Raw genomic sequence first — 21,400 nt, 5'->3', positions numbered from 1 at the left:
CAGATTGCCTAACTGTTTCAGTGCCAGCATTCTGTGCCTTGCAAATTCTCTTCAGAGTGTTGAAACGTTCATCCCGGTCAATGGTTGAGGTTGCACAAGTGATCCTATTTTGTAGCACAAACTCCCCAAGACACTCGAAACTCCCCACTGCAATTTACTGGATGTTGTCCATTTTTGGCAGACATGATCTCAGACAGAGAGCAAAGCAGAAATTGTTCAATCAGAACTAACAATCCACCATAAGATCAGCTTCAACAACAAATTAACAGACATGCCAACATGCTCACCGGCAGTAGTCATGTACTTCACCTACATTCCCCATGAATGTAGTTTGGATGAGGATGAGTCCTTCCCTTCAGATAATTTAACTAATAGAAGTGAGAGAAAAGTTACTAATTCAGCAGAACAAAGTATGTGATAACTACAAATGAGACAGAATAAATAAGTCTTTCTGGAGTCTGGATTTAAATACAGTTAAATGGGGATCATTTGGCCAACCTCAACCTTTGACCGGGATGAACTTTTCAACACTCTGAAGAGAATCTGCAAGGCAGAGAGTGCTGGCACTGAAAGAATTAGGCCATCTGAGTAGGTGTAGGATGAACTCATTAATAACTCATGTCTTACCTCAGTGGGTAGACTATCCACAGAAAAGGTGCATGACAATATAAAGCTCTCTGACCTGCTGTTTTTTGTTTTTTGTTTTTTTTTTTCCCAATCTTTGGAACACAGAATAAGCTTTGTTTCTAACAGTGCAGTGCACGTGTCGGTACATAAGACTTAATAAGATCTACCCAATAAGAGGGCACTAGTCCCTTTAGGATTTTATATATTAACCCATTTTGCCCCACTAGCAACAATTGACGCCGAAGTGTATCACTGTCATTTTCTACTCACAGTAAAAAATCTCAGAGGAACCTATTGCAGTGAGGCTAAAACCGTGGTAAAACAGTCAAATTTTATTCTCCTGGTTTAAAACTCTAACATCACCATTCTGAATCATTTGAAGACTTCTGATATTATCACAGATAAAGATGTTACCAGACTCAATTCTAGATTAAATAAAAAGCAAGCTCTCTACATCAGCCATGGACAGGAAAGTGACCTGAAATGATGCCCTGTTTTTCCTGTCTGCCTGCATTATTTTCCATTAATTTACAGTAAGGCCCAATCTCAATTCTCTTTTGTACCCCTTCCCCTTCCCTTTGGCCCTACCCCTACCCCTACGCCTACCCCTTTAAAACAAGGGGTAAGGCGAAGGGGTATGCCTCTAGCCCTATGAATTGAGACACCCCTCCACCTTAGGGGGAAAAAAAAAACCTGCATGTCTCAAACTGCCGTCTTCTCTGTTTGTCAACATGGCAACCGAAGCGAAAGTTGTTGCAGTAGCCTGTTTGCTGTTTTTATTTTCTCGCCTTTCTGCGTAAATGCAAAGAAATAGAAGAAGTCGCAGATTTCTTTGACACATCGCAATCATGTCGGAGCATTTTGTGGTATTAATAAATAATTTAATTAATTCGTAATTTATAATAATAATTAACACTATTAATTATTAATTAATGAGTAATTAATTAATGTTAATAATAGTGATGATAGTCATTAATAATAGTAATAATTAATATTGTTAATTGATTAATCATTAATTGATTGATAATTAACACTTGAAATACGAGGTCTGTCCATAAAGTATCGTACCTTTTTATTTTTTTTTTTAATTATATGGATTTGATTCATATGTTTTCACATCAGACAAGCTTGAACCCTTGTGCGCATGCATGAGTTTTTCCATGCCTGTCTGTCGGTGACGTCATTCGCCTGTGAGCACGCCTTGTGGAAGGAGTGGTCCCGCCCCGTCATCAGATTTTCATTGTCTGGAAATGGCGGAATGATTTGGGGTTTTTTTTCCATCAGAGTTTTTTCAGAAGGTGTTAGAGACTTGCACCTGGAAACTATTCTAAAAATGTATCTGGCTTTCGGTGAAAATTTTACGGGCTTCACAGAGAATAAGGTCTGTTAGTACAGCTTTAAGGACCCCTTTAAGGACACTCAGCGCGCCGAGCTCCGAGCTGCGACGACACAGCACAAGCCACTGGACCATTTCTGAGCTGATGGCTCTGTGGATACGAGACCGTCGTGTGCTCTTTCTCTGGTTATCACAAGAGCTGGACATCAGCCATTTTCCGGCAGATTTCACTTTTAACAAGAGATTTTGTCATGGAAAGCTGTGCGGAGGCTTCGCGCGTCATGAACGATTCGCTTTGGAAGCGAGACAAAGGAACACCTCCGTTTCGGCGTGTCAGAGGACAAGTTTGGACATGTCTATCTCGGCTTTCAATGCTTACCAGTCCAGTAAGTATCAGTGAAATTGTGGAGAGCTGGACATGTCCAAACTTGTCCATAACTATGTTATGGGCTGCATCTAGTTCTGTTAACCTTATATTTCTTTTTCAAATTCTCCCATTTTTTTGCATCCAGCCCTATTTCCTTTAGAAATTTCCTTGACAAATAATAGCAGTCTATTAGGACGTCAGGTTATGTGTTAGACATATACAATTATTCCAATTTCTCACCATTTCATCTGACTTGTAAGGTAGTAATGTTATGTTCTAGGATCTGCATTGGGGTTTATTGGGCAGGACCCACTGTGTGGTAATCACTAACTTTGCAGCACACAGGTGGTTCCAGAGTAATACACACATGCTCCATGTAATGCTAAATGTTACAGTTGTTATTGTATTAGTACAAAGAATGTACTGCACCAATTAAACCATTATTATTCAGCATCCTTCAGCTTGTCACCTCCTCTCTTTGTTTGTTCATCTGCTTCCTATGCACTGCAGCCTTTGCAGAGCTTCAGACAGATATCCATGAGTTGACCCAGGAGCTGGATGGAGCCGGAATTCCTTTCCTTGACTACCGTACTTATGCCATGAGAGTCCTGTTCCCTGGCATTGAGGATCACCCTGTGCTCAAGGAGATGGAGGTACGGGTCAGTACATCACCAGCCCAATCTGAAAAATAAATAAATTAGAAGAGCACCATCACATTGTAAACTTCTGCCAAAGACCAAACTACCGAATCTTCCAATGTTAATAAAAAAAACTTACAGACTTTTCATTGTTCCACTTTATGTTAATATGATTTAATAGTGTATGTTCCAGTTTAGATTAAGCATTTTCACCCAGTTTGTTCAAAAACATAAAACAGACAAACAACAACAAATGAAAAAACAACCTGTATTGTCACACCCCATTGTGGACCATAAACAAGAGAAAATTAAAATGTTACAGTCCTGCACCTTTATACAGTATGAATCTGCTCTAAAGCTTCACGGTGTTTGTATGTCAGGACTAACATTTTCAAAATGTGTGGTAAAAATATGTGTCTTAGTGAAACACTCAATCGCACACTGTAAAAGCATCCATCCATCCATCCATCCATCCATTTTCTTCCGCTTTATCCGGAGTCGGGTCGCGGGGGCAGCAGCTCAAGCAAAGCCGCCCAGACATCCCGATCATCTAGCATCTAGACTTCCTTCCCTTTCCATGTTTATTTCCTTAGGGCATGCTGCTGTAATCCAGCAGCCAGTGTACGAGCAACATTGTAAGCTTTATTGCTCTATATGACTGCTCTCTCTTTTAAGCCAGACAGCAAGACTATGCATGAGCTATGCTCATGCACAGACATGCACAATCCTTCATGTAGTATGTGCATGAACCCCTGACAAAGTCTTTAACTAACAATATACATGCTTTATGTATTTGATACTCCATCTGTTCTTTTCTGTCCTTCCCACTTCAAACATGCACATCACACTCACTATCCACCCTGGAGGCCTGAGAATCTCATTTAGCACTTTACAGAGAAGCCCACACACTTTATTATGGCACATTGAAAAAGAAAGAATAGATGTTACTGTAGCACAATAGGTTTACGACAGAGAGACAGGCAAGTAGAAATTTTGCATGAAAGAGACACAAAGACAAATTAAAATGAGGGAAGACCAGTGATGTGAAGCAGTCAACAATAAGTGTGAGAGAGAATTAGAGCGGTGCAGACAAACAGAGATGTCTTCAGGGGTTTTCATCTGTTGTTGATGAGTAGTGACAGGTGCCAGCTAGTCGACCATGCGGGGTCCACCTCTGTCACAAACAATGACACACACAGACACATTCTTTCTTTGCCCCGACAGAGTTTTCCTTATTTCTGTCTTTTTATCTCACCTTCCATCTGTATTGAGAGACTCTCCACCAGACTGGGCTCATTCAGGCCAAGCTGATTAGACATTTTTTGGAAACTTCCTCAGACGTAAAAGCTAAAGTTTCCAGTACGAGCAGTTCTCTGTGTTTTGTCACTGTTATTCAAATATTTACTTAAAGGCTTTTAAGTAAAATTTGAATAGCTTTTAAGTAACACAACTGATTTATCAAAGTGTAACAATGCAAAATATTAATATTTTGGCCAAACACAACAGCACCAGAAATATAGTAATTTAAATAAAATGCATATGTCGCGGACATGAATGAGCGAAGCTCGTTAGCATCTAACCATGTCATTTAGGTGCTTCAGACTTTATTTGAGTAAATGCTTGACAAAAACCTTTCAGCTTCGGGGGGGGGGGGGGGTGGGGTGTCAGCTCCCCCAGACCTCCCGTCTTTTTAAGCATTTTTATTTATTTGCCTCTCACATGCCTGGAAAAGCTCCTCGCCATCTAACCATGTCCTTTAGGTCCTTCAATCTTTTTTTCAGTAAAATTGTTTTTGGAGCATGAGCATGACTAAAACCTTTCAGCTAAAACCTTTCAGACCCCCTGCCTTTTAAGCATTTTCCGTATTTTGCCTTTGAGCTTCTCGATGGGCTCTGCCCCCATACTCCCCACCTTTTAAAGCATTTTTCTTTTTGTGCTTTTCAGCTGACCCCATAATTACAGCCCTCTTAAGCCCCTTTCACACCAGGGCTGCTTCCAGTTGCGTCGTGTGTCATCATGACGACGCTGCGTGGAAGCAACCCAGTGCTGAGATGATGTAGCTCGACGCCACAGTAGTGCGAGGGGTGCAAATGGCGAGGCAAATCGGACGCCAAAAATAAAACATGTTTAATTTTTTTGCGTCCTGTGCTCGACGCAGAAATTAAGTGGTTTCAGCGCAAGTCACAGGAAAGTTAATTTAAACAACATGAATTAGTCTCTTATCTAAGGTTGTGATTTCTCTCATGATTGATCAAAACTCTTCACTGAACACAATAAAAACCACTGGTGTAATATTTACACATTTATTTGCATATATACAGGGAGAAACAGATGACTGACATTTTGAGAAGATGAATAATAATTCCAGGTTTTATTATGGAGACAACGTTAATCATGAGATGTTAAAAGATAAAGCAGTGATGAATAAAGTTAAGGGCCCCTTCATACATAGTACAAAGGTGGTTGAATTGCGCATGAAGCAGGAATCGTATACAATACATGTAAAATTGTAGCTGCCTCCAACGCCTCGTACAGCTGTGGCTACAACCATTTGTGCACACCAGCAGCTGAAAGACAGAGTGCTTCATTTCATTTGAGACTGGACTGTTCAACATGCACAGCAAACAGAGCAGGAGGATTGGTTCATGGCCCTCCCTGAACTAATGGCATTTATTGCTGTTGTCATCTGCTGTTGTCTTGGCTGACCAAGGTTCCATCACTGTGTGACTGCTGGTCAGCAAACCTGGGAAACCCACAGATCATTGGAACTATGTCCCGAAAACACTTAAAGACATCATGCATCACCTACGCTTTGATGACAGGGACACCCGCAGTGAGCGAGCAAAGACTGATACGTTTGCTGCAATTTCAGGTGTGTGGGGATCGTTTGTCACCAACTGCATCACATCCTTCAACTCTGGTCAACACATCACCATTGATGAACAGCTTTTCCCATCAAAGACTCGCTGCTGTTTCCTTCAGTACATTGCAACAAAACCTGACAAGTTTGGGATCAAGTTTTGGGTGGCTTGTGATTTGAAATCTAAGCACATCTGCAATGTCCTCCCATATCTTGGCAAGGACCCCAGTCATCCCAGTGGGGAGAGACTGTCTGAGAATATAGTTATGAGGCTGATGGAACCATTCCTGGACAAGGGCAGAAATGTTACCACGCACAATTTCTTCACATCGCTGTCACTTGCGCGACGACTACTTAGCTGGAAAACCACCATCCTCGGCACAGTCAACAAGATTCGCTGAGAAATTCCACAATCAACTCGACAGAGGGACCACAATGAATTCACCACTCAGGTGTTTTCAACCACTGGTGCCATACTGACGGTGTATGCGTCCAAACGGAAGAAGGCCGTCTACATTGTCAGCAGCATGCACAGCATGATTCAGACTGAGAATACCACCAAAAGGAAGCCAAACACCGTCACCCTTTACAACACTACAAAGTGCAGCGTGGATGTGATGGGCTAGATGGTGCAGGAGTACACTGTCCACACAGGAACACGGCGCTGGCCAGTCGCCGTGTTCTATAGCATGATTATATGGCAGCACTGAATGCACATGTGTTGTATCAAGCATGCACCGGGAGGCAGGAGAGACGGGTGAACTTCCTGGTGGAGCTTGCAAGAGAGTTGGCTAACTCTCATGTGGGTGTGAAGAAGGCACGAAAGGAACAGTTGCTTTGGCAACAACCTTCCACACCTAGCCCTGGGAAAAGAGCCATGTGTCAGGTTAGAAAACAATGTAAGAACAATCATGCCACTGTGCGATGTGTTGACTGCTACAGTTACACATGTGGCAAATGCAGAAGGGAGATGCCATGGCAGTGAGTGATTGTGAGTGATTGCTGAAATGTACTCACTCTCGAACACTGTATCCTGATAATGCATAGTTTTTTATTATTTGTAAATATGTGTACATATGTTTTTTAATTTTGTACTATTTTGCACCATTTTTATCAATAAACCTCAGCAACAAAGGAAAGAAAGCGATGTGTGTTGGTGTTTTGTCTTTGGGATGAACCAGTTTCTTTGCCAGGTTTAGAAGAGTGAAGCCACCCCCTCCCCCATAAGCTTGTCCAGTGTCCAGTCCCTCCTGTGGTGCTCCAGTGATCATCGCCTCGTTTACATAACAAAATGAGTGCTCACAGGTGATTTAGCAGATTAGCTAAAAGCCATACAGCCGATCAGCTGCCCTGTGGGTTTTATAGGTAGAAAAGTCAAATGGCTGCTCTGTGGGACTTCTAGTGTTAAGTGGACACGCAGCAGGTGATCTGAATGTCACGTCTGTCTGACAGGACACGTGTGTTCAGCTGGGCATGCAGCACAGGCCCGGCCCAACACGCGTGTGCTGTGAGTGGAGCAGGACTATATGACAAGTAAACAGTGCAGCAGAAATACACCATAACAAATGCCGTTTGGTCAGTTATCACAGCACTTTCTCTCTTTTTAAAAAAAAATACATTATCTGCTTGTTAATTTTAGCCATTTCACGCTCCTGTTATAAGACAGTGATTGTATCAAGTGGTAAAGTTTCTGTCTGGTAATCAGAGCATTTGTAAATTGCAGGTTCCAATCCTGTGAGTGACATTTATTTTTTAATTAACCAGGGTTACTTAACCATGGGATTCTGTATTGCCTCCCCTTTTATTTATTATTTATATCAACCCAGTGATATTCACTAATTATACAGCTGGTTTTTATTTTATTGTTCTCCACATCAGCGGCGCGATGTGGTGCACCACATCCCAGCTGCTCACACTATGTTCCTGCTCGCACAACACCGTCATGTGCATGACACCATCGCAGCGGGTTCATACAAGCCTGCCTTTCGACTCAATGTTTTTGTGGTTTGCTCATACGAGCTTTTCCGCCATGATTCACCCTGATTTGTAGTTATTCGTACGATGTGTGAATGGGCCCTAAGGATTTAAAAGGGAATGCATCTGATTAGAATTTCGATGAATTTGGATTATTATTATCATTACTATTATTAAGAAAATTACCAAAAGAATATATTTAAAGAAAATGACTTTGCATCCCTTTTGACAACAAAGCCCTGCTGAAACTTAGGTGGGTCACTTAGCTGGAGTCTGTTGGTGGTTCTGTTGACTGGCCTGGTCCAATTTGTTGATTGGCCTTTGTGGCCTGAGATTTCCTGGGTCTGGGCTCTGTGATCCCAAGCATTGGTTTGGCTCATTTTGCTGGCAGGACAGACCGGTGGTTCTGGGGCTCTGTCAGTTGGTTGTGGTTGACCAATGGATGAAGGTTTAGGTGTTTGTTCTAAAAAATGCTCTGATGAATTCAAAAACTTGTGGAAGACCGAATTAAGGTCTTTGTAAAAACTTGGAAAATGTTCACGGCTGGAGAGAAGAGTTGTAAAGTTACAGGAAAAAGGTAAAAACTCTTTTGGCAAATTTGCTCTTAATGTGAACAACTCGGCTAGGAAGCTGTCTATAAAAGGCAGAAAACTTTACTTAAACCTTCAAAAGGTTATCCAGACTGATCTATTACTGTTGAGAAAAACATGAAACAAAATAACAAAAGCCATATGGAAAAACCTTTGCAAAGAAAGGCCGCAAGAGGATGCAGGAGGCTGTCTGACAGCCAAAACAGCATGAAACAAAAGGAAGAGAGTTAGAAGAGCATAAGAGTGTAAAAGAGCAAGATAGATTCGTTCACTGCCTTTTGAAGGGCTACTAGTCCGTGGGCTAGGGTGGGTTACCGTGCACCCCCCAAGACTCATCGCCATTGGTGTTTTTGATGCTCTAGGGTATATAAAAGAAGACTAAAGACGTTAACAGTGAAAATTTTGGGATGCAACCACCCTTCTGATAGAAATTCTAGAGTAGCCCTCAAGAGATTACCCAAAAATGCAAAAACGTGTGTTTTTTAAATCTAAAATTATAGCTTCCTCATACCTTCATTGTTAACAGCAAGAAAAAAATGTTGATTTGCCTCTATGTGAACACCTTTTGGATGTACAAAACAACAAACTAAATTCAAAAATCTCATCTACTTAAGACACAGTAGCTGTTTTACAAAATACTGTCTATTCATTAACTTATAGTTGCAGTTTTGACAAAAATATAACCTAAACGTTTTTTGGCAGCTACTTGTACCTGCAATTTGGGATTTTATTGACTTTAGGTCTTGAGTACAATGTCTTGGGAACAATTTAAGCCATCAATGACTTTCCTGTGATGTATTTTGACACATTTACAGCCAATATGCAAACCACACCCCCATTCTGTTTTTTACAGTAAACTATCATCATATCACAAATAATCCTATTTCGGTGAATTCTGGTCTAAACTTTTTATTACTGCTGTTCTGATCACTTTATAAATGACAAAACCATTCAAATGAAAAGCATTTATCAACAAATTAAATATGGCTGCCATGTAAATACAGATTATTTATTATATTGCCAATAGCTTTTAATAGACAGAGGTTCTGTGTAAGCAATATCAGATGTTTTACATCCTGACAATAGAGCATTGTGTTTGCATCTCTTACTCTAAACACTATGCTGCCCACAATTAAAGTGAATACAGCTGCATACAAGGTTACTGAACAAAATGCTACGGTAACTATAAAAAATAGAACATAATTATTATACAGTAGTTACACATATGAATAAAAGCATGACTTGGGCAAAACTACATTAATCATAAAGTCATCATATGCCTCTTCTTGTGCCTGGTCAATATCTTCATCAGAGTCACTAGTGTTTTCATCAATATAAATGTCTACAAGACTTTTTGGCAGTATTTCCTCATCAGTCCACAGAGGCTCACTTCCTCCCTGCCAAATGTGTAGCCTGCAACACATTTCAAAAAAGCTGGGACGGGGCAGCAAAAGACTGGGAAAGTTGATGAATGCTCAAAGAACACCTGTTTGTAATATTCCACAGGTGAACAGGTTAACTGGAAACAGGTGAATGTCATGATTATGTATAAAAGGAGCATCCCCAAAAGGCTCAGCCGTTTACAAGCAAAAATGGGGCAAGGATCACCACTTTGTGAACAACTGCATGAAAAAATAGTCGAACAGCTTAAGAACAATGTCTCTCAATGTTCATTTGCAAGGAATTTAGGGATTCCATCATCTACAGTCCATAATATAATCAGAAGATTCTGAGAATCTGGAGAACTTTCTACATGTTAGCGTCAAGGCTTCATTGTGTTACACAAGACATCATTGTGTAAAGGATCTTACCGTGTGGGCTCAGGAACACTTCAGAAAGCCACTGTCAGTTAACACAGTTCGTCGCTACATCTACAAGTGCAAGTTAAAACTCTACCATGAAAAGTGAAAGCTGAGCTTGAGCTCATTTGAAATGGACAGACTCAAAGAAAAAAAGTGTGCTGTGGTCTGATCAGTCCACATTTCAAATTGTTTTTGGAAATCATGGATGTTGTGTCCTCTGGACAAAAGATGAAAAAGACATCAACCGCAAAGTTCAAAAGCCAGCATCTGTGATGCTATGGAGGGGTGTTTGTGCCCATGGCATGGGCAACTTACACATCTGTGATTGCACCATCAATGCTGAAAGGTACATCCAGGTTTTGGAGCAACACATGCTGCCATCCAAGCAATGTCTTTTGCAGGGATGTCCCTGCTTATGTCAGCAAGACAATGCCAAGCCACATTCTGCATGTGTTACAACAGCGTGGGTTCATAGTAAAAGAGGTGTGGGTACTATACTGGCCTGCCTGCAGTCCAGACCTGTCACCCATTGAAAATATGTGGCACATTATGAAGTGCAAAACGTATCAACGGAGACCCTGGTCTGTTGAACAACTGAAGTTGTAAATCAAGCAAGAATGGGAAAGAATTCCACCTCAAAGCTTCAACTATACTCAACAAAAATATAAACGCAACACTTTTGGTTTTGCTCCCATTTTGTATGAGATGAACTCAAAGATCTAAAACTTTTTCCACATACACAATATCACCATTTCCCTCAAATATTGTTCACAAACCAGTTTAAATCTGTGATAGTGAGCACTTCTCCTTTGCTGAGATAATCCATCCCACCTCGCAGGTGTGCCATACCAAGATGCTGATTAGACACCATGATTAGTGCACAGGTGTGCCTTAGACTGCCCACAATAAAAGGCCACTCTGAAAGGTGCAGTTTTGTTTTATTGGGGGGGGGATACCAGTCAGTATCTGGTGTGACCACCATTTGCCTCATGCAGTGCAACACATCTCCTTCGCATCATCCATGAAGAGAACACCTCTCCAACGTGCCAAACACCAGTGAATGTGAGCATTTGCCCACTCAAGTCGGTTACGACGACGAACTGGAGTCAGGTCGAGACCCCGATGAGGACGACGAGCATGCAGATGAGCTTCCCTGAGACGGTTTCTGACAGTTTGTGCAGAAATTCTTTGGTTATGCAAACCGATTGTTTCAGCAGCTGTCCGAGTGGCTGGTCTCAGACGATCATGGAGGTGAACATGCTGGATGTGGAGGTCCTGGGCTGGTGTGGTTACACGTGGTCTGCGGTTGTGAGGCTGGTTGGATGTACTGCCAAATTCTCTGAAACGCCTTTGGAGACGGCTTATGGTAGAGAAATGAACATTCAATACACGAGCAACAGCTCTGGTTGACATTCCTGCTGTCAGCATGCCAATTGCACGCTCCCTCAAATCTTGCGACATCTGTGGCATTGTGCTGTGTGATAAAACTGCACCTTTCAGAGTGGCCTTTTATTGTGGGCAGTCTAAGGCACACCTGTGCACTAATCATGGTGTCTAATCAGCATCTTGATATGGCACAGCTGTGAGGTGGGATGGATTATCTCAGCAAAGGAGAAGTGCTCACTATCACAGATTTACACTGGTTTGTGAACAATATTTGAGGGAAATGTTGATATTGTGTATGTGGAAAAAGTTTTAGATCTTTGAGTTCATCTCATACAAAATGGGAGCAAAACCAAAAGTGTTGCGTTTATATTTTTGTTGAGTGTATTTCTGTCCTCAGTTCCCAAATGCTTATTGAGTGATGTTAGAAGGAAAGATGATGTAACACAGTGGTAAACATACCACTGCCCCAGCTTTTTTGAAACGTGTTGCAGGCATCCATTTCAAAATGAGCAAATATTTGCACAAAAACAATAAAGTTTATCAGTTTGAACATTAAATATCTTGTCTTTGTGGTGTATTCAACTGAATATAGGTTGAAGAGCATTTGCAAATCATTGTATTGTGTTTTTATTTACATTTCACACAACGTCCCAACTTCATTGGAATTGGGGTTGTATATAACAATGTCAAATATGAAAGAAATTTGATCTTTGAAAAGTTGTTCAATGTTAAAGGATAGGGATTATTTCCATGATATTTCTTGACTTTGACCTTTGACATACAACCTTGAAAAATGAGTCAGTTCTTGCCTATCAGAATCAAAATCAAAATTACTGCCAAGTACTGTATGTTCACACATACAAGGAATTTGATCTGGTGTTATTTGTGCATAAACAATAAGAAAAGAAAAAACACTTATGTAAGAAGTAAGAGTCGAATAGACAAGACTATATTCACTGTTAAATAAATATAATGGAATGGAATGGGACTGTGGAAAAACATGACTGGAGTACAGATGTACAGTACCTTTCAGTGTAGGAATGACCAATCTGTATTTTATAGTAGGGCTTGGGATGGCAGGGTTAATGGGGTGTCTGGCATTATTTATTACTCCAGCTGTGGATAGAAAGAAGCTGTTTTTGTGTCTTGAGGTTTTGGTCCTGATGGACCTCAGCCTCCTGCCGGAGGGGAGAGTGACAAAAAGGTTGTGATCTTGGTGGGAGGGATCGGCCACAGTATTGCTTGCTCGCCTTAGGGCCCTGGAGGTGTACTGGTATACAGGTCCTGTATCAAGATATAAATCTTCTGTAAATAAAATTTCTAAACGATATATGGAAAATTGTGGGTTATATGCTGTTCAAAAACGAACACGGACAGAAACCTCCTCCAACTTAATTGGTGGAGGTAATAAAATAAAATGAGTCACCTGTGAGTTAAACAGCATCTTTCACATAAAAACGGTTTTCACGAGATTACAGATGGATGGCTGAATTAGAGTTTAAAACTTTGATTAAATTGCTAAAACATCCAAATAAATTCCCATACAGATTCTTAGCTAAAGATGACATAGGGAGCTCATTGTGCTGAAGTGCCTCTATAACATGGTCAAGGCCAAATGATTAAAATTCTTGTCTTATCGATATTCAGCTGGAGGATGTTTTGATCTATCCACCCCCTAATGTCAAGAAGACAATTATGTAAAACTGTCAGACAAAATCACTGAGACACAGTAAGACAGAAGCATACAGCTGTGCAGCAGGAGGGAGAGTAGCCAATCAGTGTTAAGTTGCTATTTATAATCCAATCTAATGTCATCATTAATTGGATGAAATGTTGCCTGACTGAGAATGTGTTCAGAATACCTGCTGAGTCTTAGCTTTTATTTTGTTCCTGAATGTTATGTTCAGTGTTTCACAATTGGCTTTTTAAAGGCCAATTACAATACATGTGCTTAAACCAAAGATACTGTATTTTTTTTCTTGTAATACTGTATTTATGTTGGCACTAAGGGTGACACTTCTCTTTATTCTGATGTCTCTCTGTCTTTCCCTAGGTTCAGGCAAATGTTGAGAAGGCACTAACATTGTTTGGTCAGCTGCTGACAAAAAAACACTTCTTACTGACCTTCATAAGAACCCTGGAGTCACAGAGGTATCTAATGTTTTGTATCCTAAAATTGTTTAAATTCATACTATATGAAGATAACTGTTCTTGCTGTGTTTTGGAAAAATCATTGTTGGGATGGTAAAACCAAGTGTACAAGATCTTAATCATTCTTCAACATAATGCCACAAATGGGAGTATGCTTCTAAAATCCAAAGGATGCCACCTACAATGTCACTTATAGCAGCTAATTCAGTGCTACTTTAAGTTGAATATGAAATCTTTGAAGCCTCAAATTCTCTGTGCTGTTACAAGCACACGGCCTGCACAGTACATATGTAGATAAGTAGGTTACTCTATTCCAGCCACCTTGTAAGCAATACCTCAAAAACAATAAATGCTATCATCTTGTAACTCACAAAATAAAAGAGCAGATTATGGTGATCAACTGGTTAAACAGGTTAACTTTGATGCACCAGATCAGTCAAAAAAAATCAACTTTGTTTTGCTTTTGTAAAATACTGCAGATCTGTCTGTAATCTAATGATCAGTGATTCATGTCTGGCAGTCAGGAATGTGCATCCATATCAATTTTTTTTTTCATATTTAAATGTCAGTGCATGATCTGTACTTACACAAACATGTATCTTCTTTTTGTACTGTTTACCTTATTTTCCAGAAAATAAGTTATGCTTTTATATATATATATATATATATATATATATATATATATATATATATATATATATATATATATATATTATATTATATTATATATATATATATATATATATATATATATATATATATATAAAAAAATTAATTATGTCATTATGGGGTGTTTTGTGCAGAATTTTGAGGGAAACAATTTACTCCATTTTAGAGTAAGACTGTAACATAGCAAAATGTGGAAAAAGTGAAGTGCTGTGAATCCTTTCCAGAGGCAGTATTAATGTGCATATTTAACTCTAAACAGACACTTTTCTCTATTGAGCGGTGAATAGAAGCAGTTTACTCTCTGTTACAATAAAATTAATTAGCTTCTAAATATATAATTAATTTCGTTGGATGAGGTAGTTGATGCAGCTTTACAGACTTACACATTTTCTGTATCTTCCCACCTTTTTCTTGATTTTTTTTTTTTTTTTTTTTTTTTGCCTCTTCACAATATGTGACTCAGAAAATATGGTATACGAGGTCTGTTAGAAAAGTATCGGACCTTTGGCTGGGGAAAAAAAAAACAAAAAAACTGGCATACCTGGAGTGTTGGAAACCTAATCACCCTCAAAGTAGTCTCCTTGGGACTCCACACACTTCTCCCATCAGTGGTGCCACTGTTGGAAGCATTCCGAAAAAGCCTCTTTTGAAATGGAGTTCAGCTCCAGTGTCGTTGTAGCCATAATGTCCTCTCTTGTCTCAAATCTCGTTCCTTTCAATGGCATCTTGAGTTTCTGGAACAGCCAGAAGTCGCAAGGGGCCATATCAGGAGAGTAAGGAGCCTGTTGAACCACCGGAGTCTGGTTTTTCATCCAAAAACTCTGAATTAAGTGCGAGGAATGTGCTGGAGTATTGTCGTGATGGATGCGCCAATTTCCTGTGGCCCACAACTCCGGTCTCTTGCGCTGCACAGCATTATGTAGGCGACGGAGGACATCCCTGTAGTATTCCTTGGTGATTGTTTGACCCTGTGGTGCGTACTCGTGGTGTACCACACTGCGGGAGTCACAGAAAACAGTCAGCATCACCTTGACATTGCTGCGCACTTGGTGAGCCTTCTTTGGTCTTGGTGACGTGGAATGCTTCCACTGTGACGACTGGAATTTGGTTTCCGGGTCGTACCCGTACACCCAGGACTCATCACCAGTGATTATGGTGTCCAGGAAGTCGGATTCACTCTTTGTGAAGTCCAGCATGTCATGTGAGACTTCAACACGAAGTTGCTTTTGCTCTGCCGTCAGCAACTTCGGCACAAATTTAGCCGCAACTCTTTTCATGCCCAAATCTTCTGTCACAATGGAATGTGCCGAGAAAGTGCTGATGTCCACCTCTTCCGCAATTTCTCGGACAGTCACACGACGGTCCCGCATCACCACAGCATTCACTTTGGAAATGATCTTGTCATTTCGGCATGTTGATGGCTGACCAGTGTGCGGCTCACTCTCCACGTTACGCTGCCGTCTTTAAACCGGTTGTACCACTCCTTAATCCGTGTGATGCTCATTGCATCATCTCCAAAAGCTGTTGGAATCTTCCGAATGGTTTCCACCTGGCTGTCGCCCAGAGTCTGGCAAAATTTGATGCAGTAGCGCTGCTCTAATCGTTCCGTCATTTTCCTTGTAATAAAAATCCGCCCAGCATGCTCCACACGTCCTCACACAAAGGCTGCTTACCAGGAAGTGACGCAATCGACAGGCAGGAAAAAAATTCACACATGCGCACGAAGGTTCAAGGTTTGCTCACGCAAGCACACGTGATTCAAATCCATCAGGTTTTTGCAAAAACCAAAAAGGGCCGATACTTTTCTAACAGACCTCATATTTCAGCTGCTGCCTGTGACAGAATAGCCAAGACATGGTGATGTATCAAAACTGTTTGTACTAATCCACCACAAAGTTGTTTAGTTTGTAGTTATAGTCTAGTTTATACAGTATTTTAAGATTTTATTTGGAGAAAAGCAAACACAGAGAAAACACAATGTTTTAGTGTTCTGTTGTCATGAATCTCATTGAGCAGAAACAAACAAAAAACCCCACAATGCTCATCTTGGTTTAGAAGAGGTATTATTCCAGCCCAGTCACGTTTTTTTTTTTTTCCTGCTCCCGTGACGAAATGAGTCAAATTTTCATGACAGGGTTTTTTTAACTCACTATTACTTACCCTACTCCTACCCCCAACCCTAACCTTAACCATAACCTAATCCTACTCCTTCTCCCCACCCTAACCATAGCCACTTGACCCCCCCACTTCACTTTTAATTTCATGCAGCCATCACAGAATGAATTAGAATGAATTAGTGGTGCCGTGACGAAAATGAGGCGCTTTTCATCACATTATCACAAACCAGTACATTAATGTATATTTCGTGATGCTAAATTATGACTTGAGCGTGAGACCAGGTTGATTATTCAGCAAATTACAACTGGGGTAAACACTTGTTTGGCTGTTGTAATATCAAAGCACTTAACCTAGCATTTTGGCAAAATACTGTTATATCACCTTTATGATTCTGTGTAAAGTGCCAATTATTACAATTACAAACTTTGCACCAGTGCCATAGCCAGTAAATGCATAACTGTTTATTTTTAAAAAAGACTGAACCAATCACGAGGATGACTATTGAGAAATACTTTAAATATTTAATATAACTGAAAGTTTAAATGTGATTTCAGGTCATTTTCCATGCGGGATCGTGGAAATGTGGCATCTCTGATCATGACAGCACTGCAGGGGGAAATGGAATATGCTACTGGTGTTCTAAAACAGCTGCTGTCTGACCTCATAGACAGAAACCTGGAGAGCAAAAATCATCCCAAACTGCTGCTCAGGAGGTGAGGAAGATATAAACAAACAGGGAATAAGAAGGGACAAGGAGAATAAATAGGGAAACAGGCACAAGTTGAGGCAGATTAGACAGAAACAAAGGTATCTTCATTTGCAGAGATGGACTGATTCATCATTGTGTTGTCAGTATTTATTTTAGTAAATTTCATGGACCAAGATTTTAACCCATTAATTACCATTAGTTGTGTTGAATTCATGATTTTTAATGGGGTAGCAATGTGGTTTAATGCTTAATAGAAGAATGCATGAGTGTAAACCATTTGTAATATCAGGTTCAAATCAGTTTTATAACTGTCAGACAATTTCAAGTCTGAAAATGATTCTTTGACTGGACAAAGCAGTTCTCAAAACGTGAGTGACCATGCAAAAAAGAAATGAGTCAAAAAACCCATCAAGGCACCCAAGACAACTCTCTAGGAGTTATCTGCACCTGTGCTTGTGATTGGAGAAACTGCACAATGAAGCTTTTAACTGTTGTATCACCAGTTATACAGTGTCACAGTGAAGTGGAGCAGAGAAGGAATCCCCCCCCCCCCCCCCAAAAAAAGCAAACAACACAAAAAGAAAATTAAACTGATCAGATCTCGCCCGACAACTCCCATGTAGTACCCTGTTGCTGAAAATTTACATTATTTTTTTAAAGAAAATCCTCTGTGCCAGTCCACAGTGAAGCTGTATAACCCTGGCAAGAGTTAAAAGTTGCAATGTGCACATTATCTTCAATCACAACCACATATACCTCCAACTCTTACAGAGTTGTCATGGATGTTTTAGTGGCATTCCTCGAAAGCCAAGTATACGTGTGTGTGTGTGTGTGTGTGTGTGTGTGTGTGCGTGTGTGTGTGTTCGATAACGGAGAAACTGGAGACAGCTGACATTTGTCACTTGGTATGCTTATGTATTTTGGGTCAAGGATGAATGCTGCAAAAGCAGAAAGTTGAAAGGACCAATATTTTTGGAGAAATTAGGGATATTTAGGGAATAACCCTGTTGTGTCTGATTTGCGGACATTCATACAATGCTTATACGGTTGCAAATTGTTATAAAGGAGTAAAATGGATATTTGCGACCATAATCCAGCATGAATGTCTGCAAATCATCAGACACAAGGGGGTTATTCCCATTCTAATCCATTTCCATCATTTGCACGATTTATTTTTCTGTAGGTCGGTCAGCGAGGCTTACCGTCGAGGCAGCGTCACTCCAACAGTGGTCAGGGTGCGGAATAATCCATCAAATGTGAAACTCCATCAAATCCATCAAATGTGAAACCGTAATTTTGTATCACAATCCACATCAATACCTTCTTAAATTCATCCATTTCGGCATCGTCATTGGTACATGACTTTCTCTCGCTCTCAGCTAACAGCGCCATTATTGACCTCTGTGTAGCAGCACTTGCAGCCGGTCAGGGTGCGGAGTAATACATTAAATGTGAAACAGCTGAATATTGTGCGACCTTACACCCAATATTATATGATCTGAAATCTCACACGATTAACCAATCAGATTTGTGGAAAAAATGTAATTGGATTAGAAAAGGTAACAACAGTGAACAGTGGACATTGATATCACCATTAATCACTCCCTGGTACACAGCAAAATCACCAGTGTTGAATTAACACTGACAGTGCCTATATGGGTCCACACTGGGTCAGTTTGGCATTCTGCTGATTTGTCAGCGAATGCCATGAGGCACTCTCACAGATGCCTAACGCTACTTGTAACTGAAATGATGACACGTTTGCACACAAAGTAAACATCTGGTGATGTCCTGCTATTATCCTGCTATTATGTGAATAAACACTATGGCAATTCTCCTGACTATATCCAGTCAGGAACAGCCCTTTAAGTAATAGTAAAGTAAAACAACAATAAATAATAATCACAAAGCCTAGCATAGCTCCACAGAGAAAAAAAAAAAAACTCCAATAAGAAAACTATGATCAGGGCACTCACCCACCCATGAAATACAGTGAGGAAAATAAGTATTTGAACACCCTGTGGTTTTGCAAGTTCTCCCACTTCATGGAGGGGTCTGAAATTTTCATCTTAGGTTCATGTCCTCTGTGAGAGACATAATCTAAAAAAAAAAAAAAAATCCAGAAATCACAATGTATGATTTTTTTTAAATAATTTATTTGTATGTTACTGCTGCAAATAAGTATTTGAACACCTACCAACCAGCAAGAATTCTGCTTCTCACAGACCTGTTAATTTTTCTTTAAGAAGCCCTCTTACTCTGCACTCCTTACCTGTATTAATTGCACCTGTTTGAACTTGTTACCTGTATTAAAAAAAAAAAAAACACCTGTTCACACACTCAATCAATCACACTCCAACCTGTCCACCATAGCCAAGACCAAAGAGCTGTCTAAGGACACCAGGAACAAAACTGTAGACCTGCACAATGCTGGGATGAACTACAGGACAACAGGCAAGCAGCTTGGTAGAAGACAACAACTGTTATGATTATTTATTAGAAAGTGGAAGAAACACAAGATGACTGTCAATCTCCCTTGGTCTGGGATTCCATGCAAGATTTCACTTTGTGGGGTATGGATGATTCTGAGAAAGCTCAGAACTGCACTGGAGGACCTGGTCAATGACCTGAAGAGGGCTGGGACCACAGTCACAATGATTACATTAGTAACACATGATGCTGTCATGGTTTAAAATCCTGCAGGGCAGCAAGGTCCCCCTGCTCAAGCCAGCACATGTCCAGGCCGGTTTGAAGTTCACTAGTGACCATCTGGATGATCCAGAGGAGGCATGGGAGAAGGTCATGTGGTCAGATGAGACCAGAATAGAGCTTTTTGGAATCAATGCCACTTACCATGTTTAGAGGATGAGAACAACCCCAAGAAAACCATCCCAACCGTGAAGCATGGGGGTGGAAACATCATACTCTGGGGGTGCTCTTCTGCAAAGGGGACAGGACGACTGCACCATATTGAAGGGAGGACGGATGGGGTCATGTATGGTGAGATTTTGGCAAACAACCTCCTTCCTTCAGTCAGAGCATTGAAGATGGGTTATGGCTGGGTCTTCCAGCATGACAATGACCCCAAACACACAGCCAGGGCAACTAAGGAGGGGCTCCGTAAGAAGCATTTCAAGGTCCTGGAGTGGCCTGGCCAGTCTCCAGACCTGAACTCAATAGAAAATCTTTGGAGGGAGCTGAAACCCCAAACCTGAATGATCTAGAGAAGATATGTATGGAGGAGTGGACCAAAATCCCTGCTGCAGTGTGTGAAAACTTGGTGAAGAACGACAGGAAACGTTTGACCTCTGTAACTGCAAACAAAGGCTACTGTACCAAATATTAACATTGATTTTCACAGGAGTTCAAATACTTATTTGCAGCAGTAACATACAAATAAATTATTTAAAAAATCATACATTGTGATTTCCGGATTGTTTTTTTTTTAGATTTTGTCTCTCACAGTGGACATGCACCTAAGATGAAAATTTCAGACCCCTCCATGATTTCTAAGTGGGACAACTTGCAAAATCGCAGGGTGTTCAAATACTTATTTTCCTCACTGTATATAATGTCCAGCAGGAAGAGGTCCTGGCTACCACCGTCACGCACGCGTTGTGCGCAATCGTCAGCTGTAGGTTTAAATATGTAATGTCCAGTTGGGGAAGAGCTCCTTGCTGCAAGCCACCATCATGCACAGATCATGCACAATCACCAGCTCCTCCTCGGTTCTTGGGTATGACCTGTATTCGTCCATGACTGTGCTGAAGCCCACCTCTGTATGCACTGACTCCTGATGTGGTCCTCTATCTTCTTCTTTGTCTTTCGGCTGTTCCCGTTAGGGGTCGCCACAGCAGATCAGTCGTTTCCATCTCACCCTGTCCTCTGTATCTTCCTCTGTCACACCAACCACCTGCATGTCCTCTCTCAGCACATCCATGAACCTCCTCTTTGGTCTCCCTCTTCTCCTTCTGCCTGGTGGATCCATCCTCAGCATCCTTCTCCCTATATGCCCTGGGTCCCTCCTCTGCACATGTCCAGACCATCTCAATCTCGCCTCTCTGACTTTGTCTCCAAACCGTCCCACCTGAGCTGTCCCTCTCATATGTTCATTCCTAATCTTGTCCATTCTTGTCACTCCCAAAGAGAATCTCAACATCTTCAGCTCTGCTA

General features: G+C 40.8%; 1 protein-coding gene across 1 annotated transcript in view; it reads left to right on the top strand.

Moving 5' to 3' along the window:
* The window catches only part of LOC117512209 (plexin-A1-like), a 1,069,160-nt gene that overhangs the window by 973,397 nt on the left and 74,363 nt on the right, over positions 1 to 21,400 (top strand). The window contains 3 exon segments of the mRNA XM_034172199.1: positions 2,841 to 2,983; positions 13,634 to 13,731; positions 17,073 to 17,231. Of these exon segments, the coding sequence (XP_034028090.1) occupies positions 2,841 to 2,983; positions 13,634 to 13,731; positions 17,073 to 17,231 (400 nt within the window).

The sequence above is a fragment of the Thalassophryne amazonica genome, chromosome 6, assembly GCF_902500255.1.
Source record: "Thalassophryne amazonica chromosome 6, fThaAma1.1, whole genome shotgun sequence".
NCBI classification, from domain to species: Eukaryota; Metazoa; Chordata; class Actinopteri; order Batrachoidiformes; family Batrachoididae; genus Thalassophryne; species Thalassophryne amazonica.
Note: the sequence above shows the minus strand (reverse complement) of the source record. Positions and strands in the feature narration are given on the sequence as shown.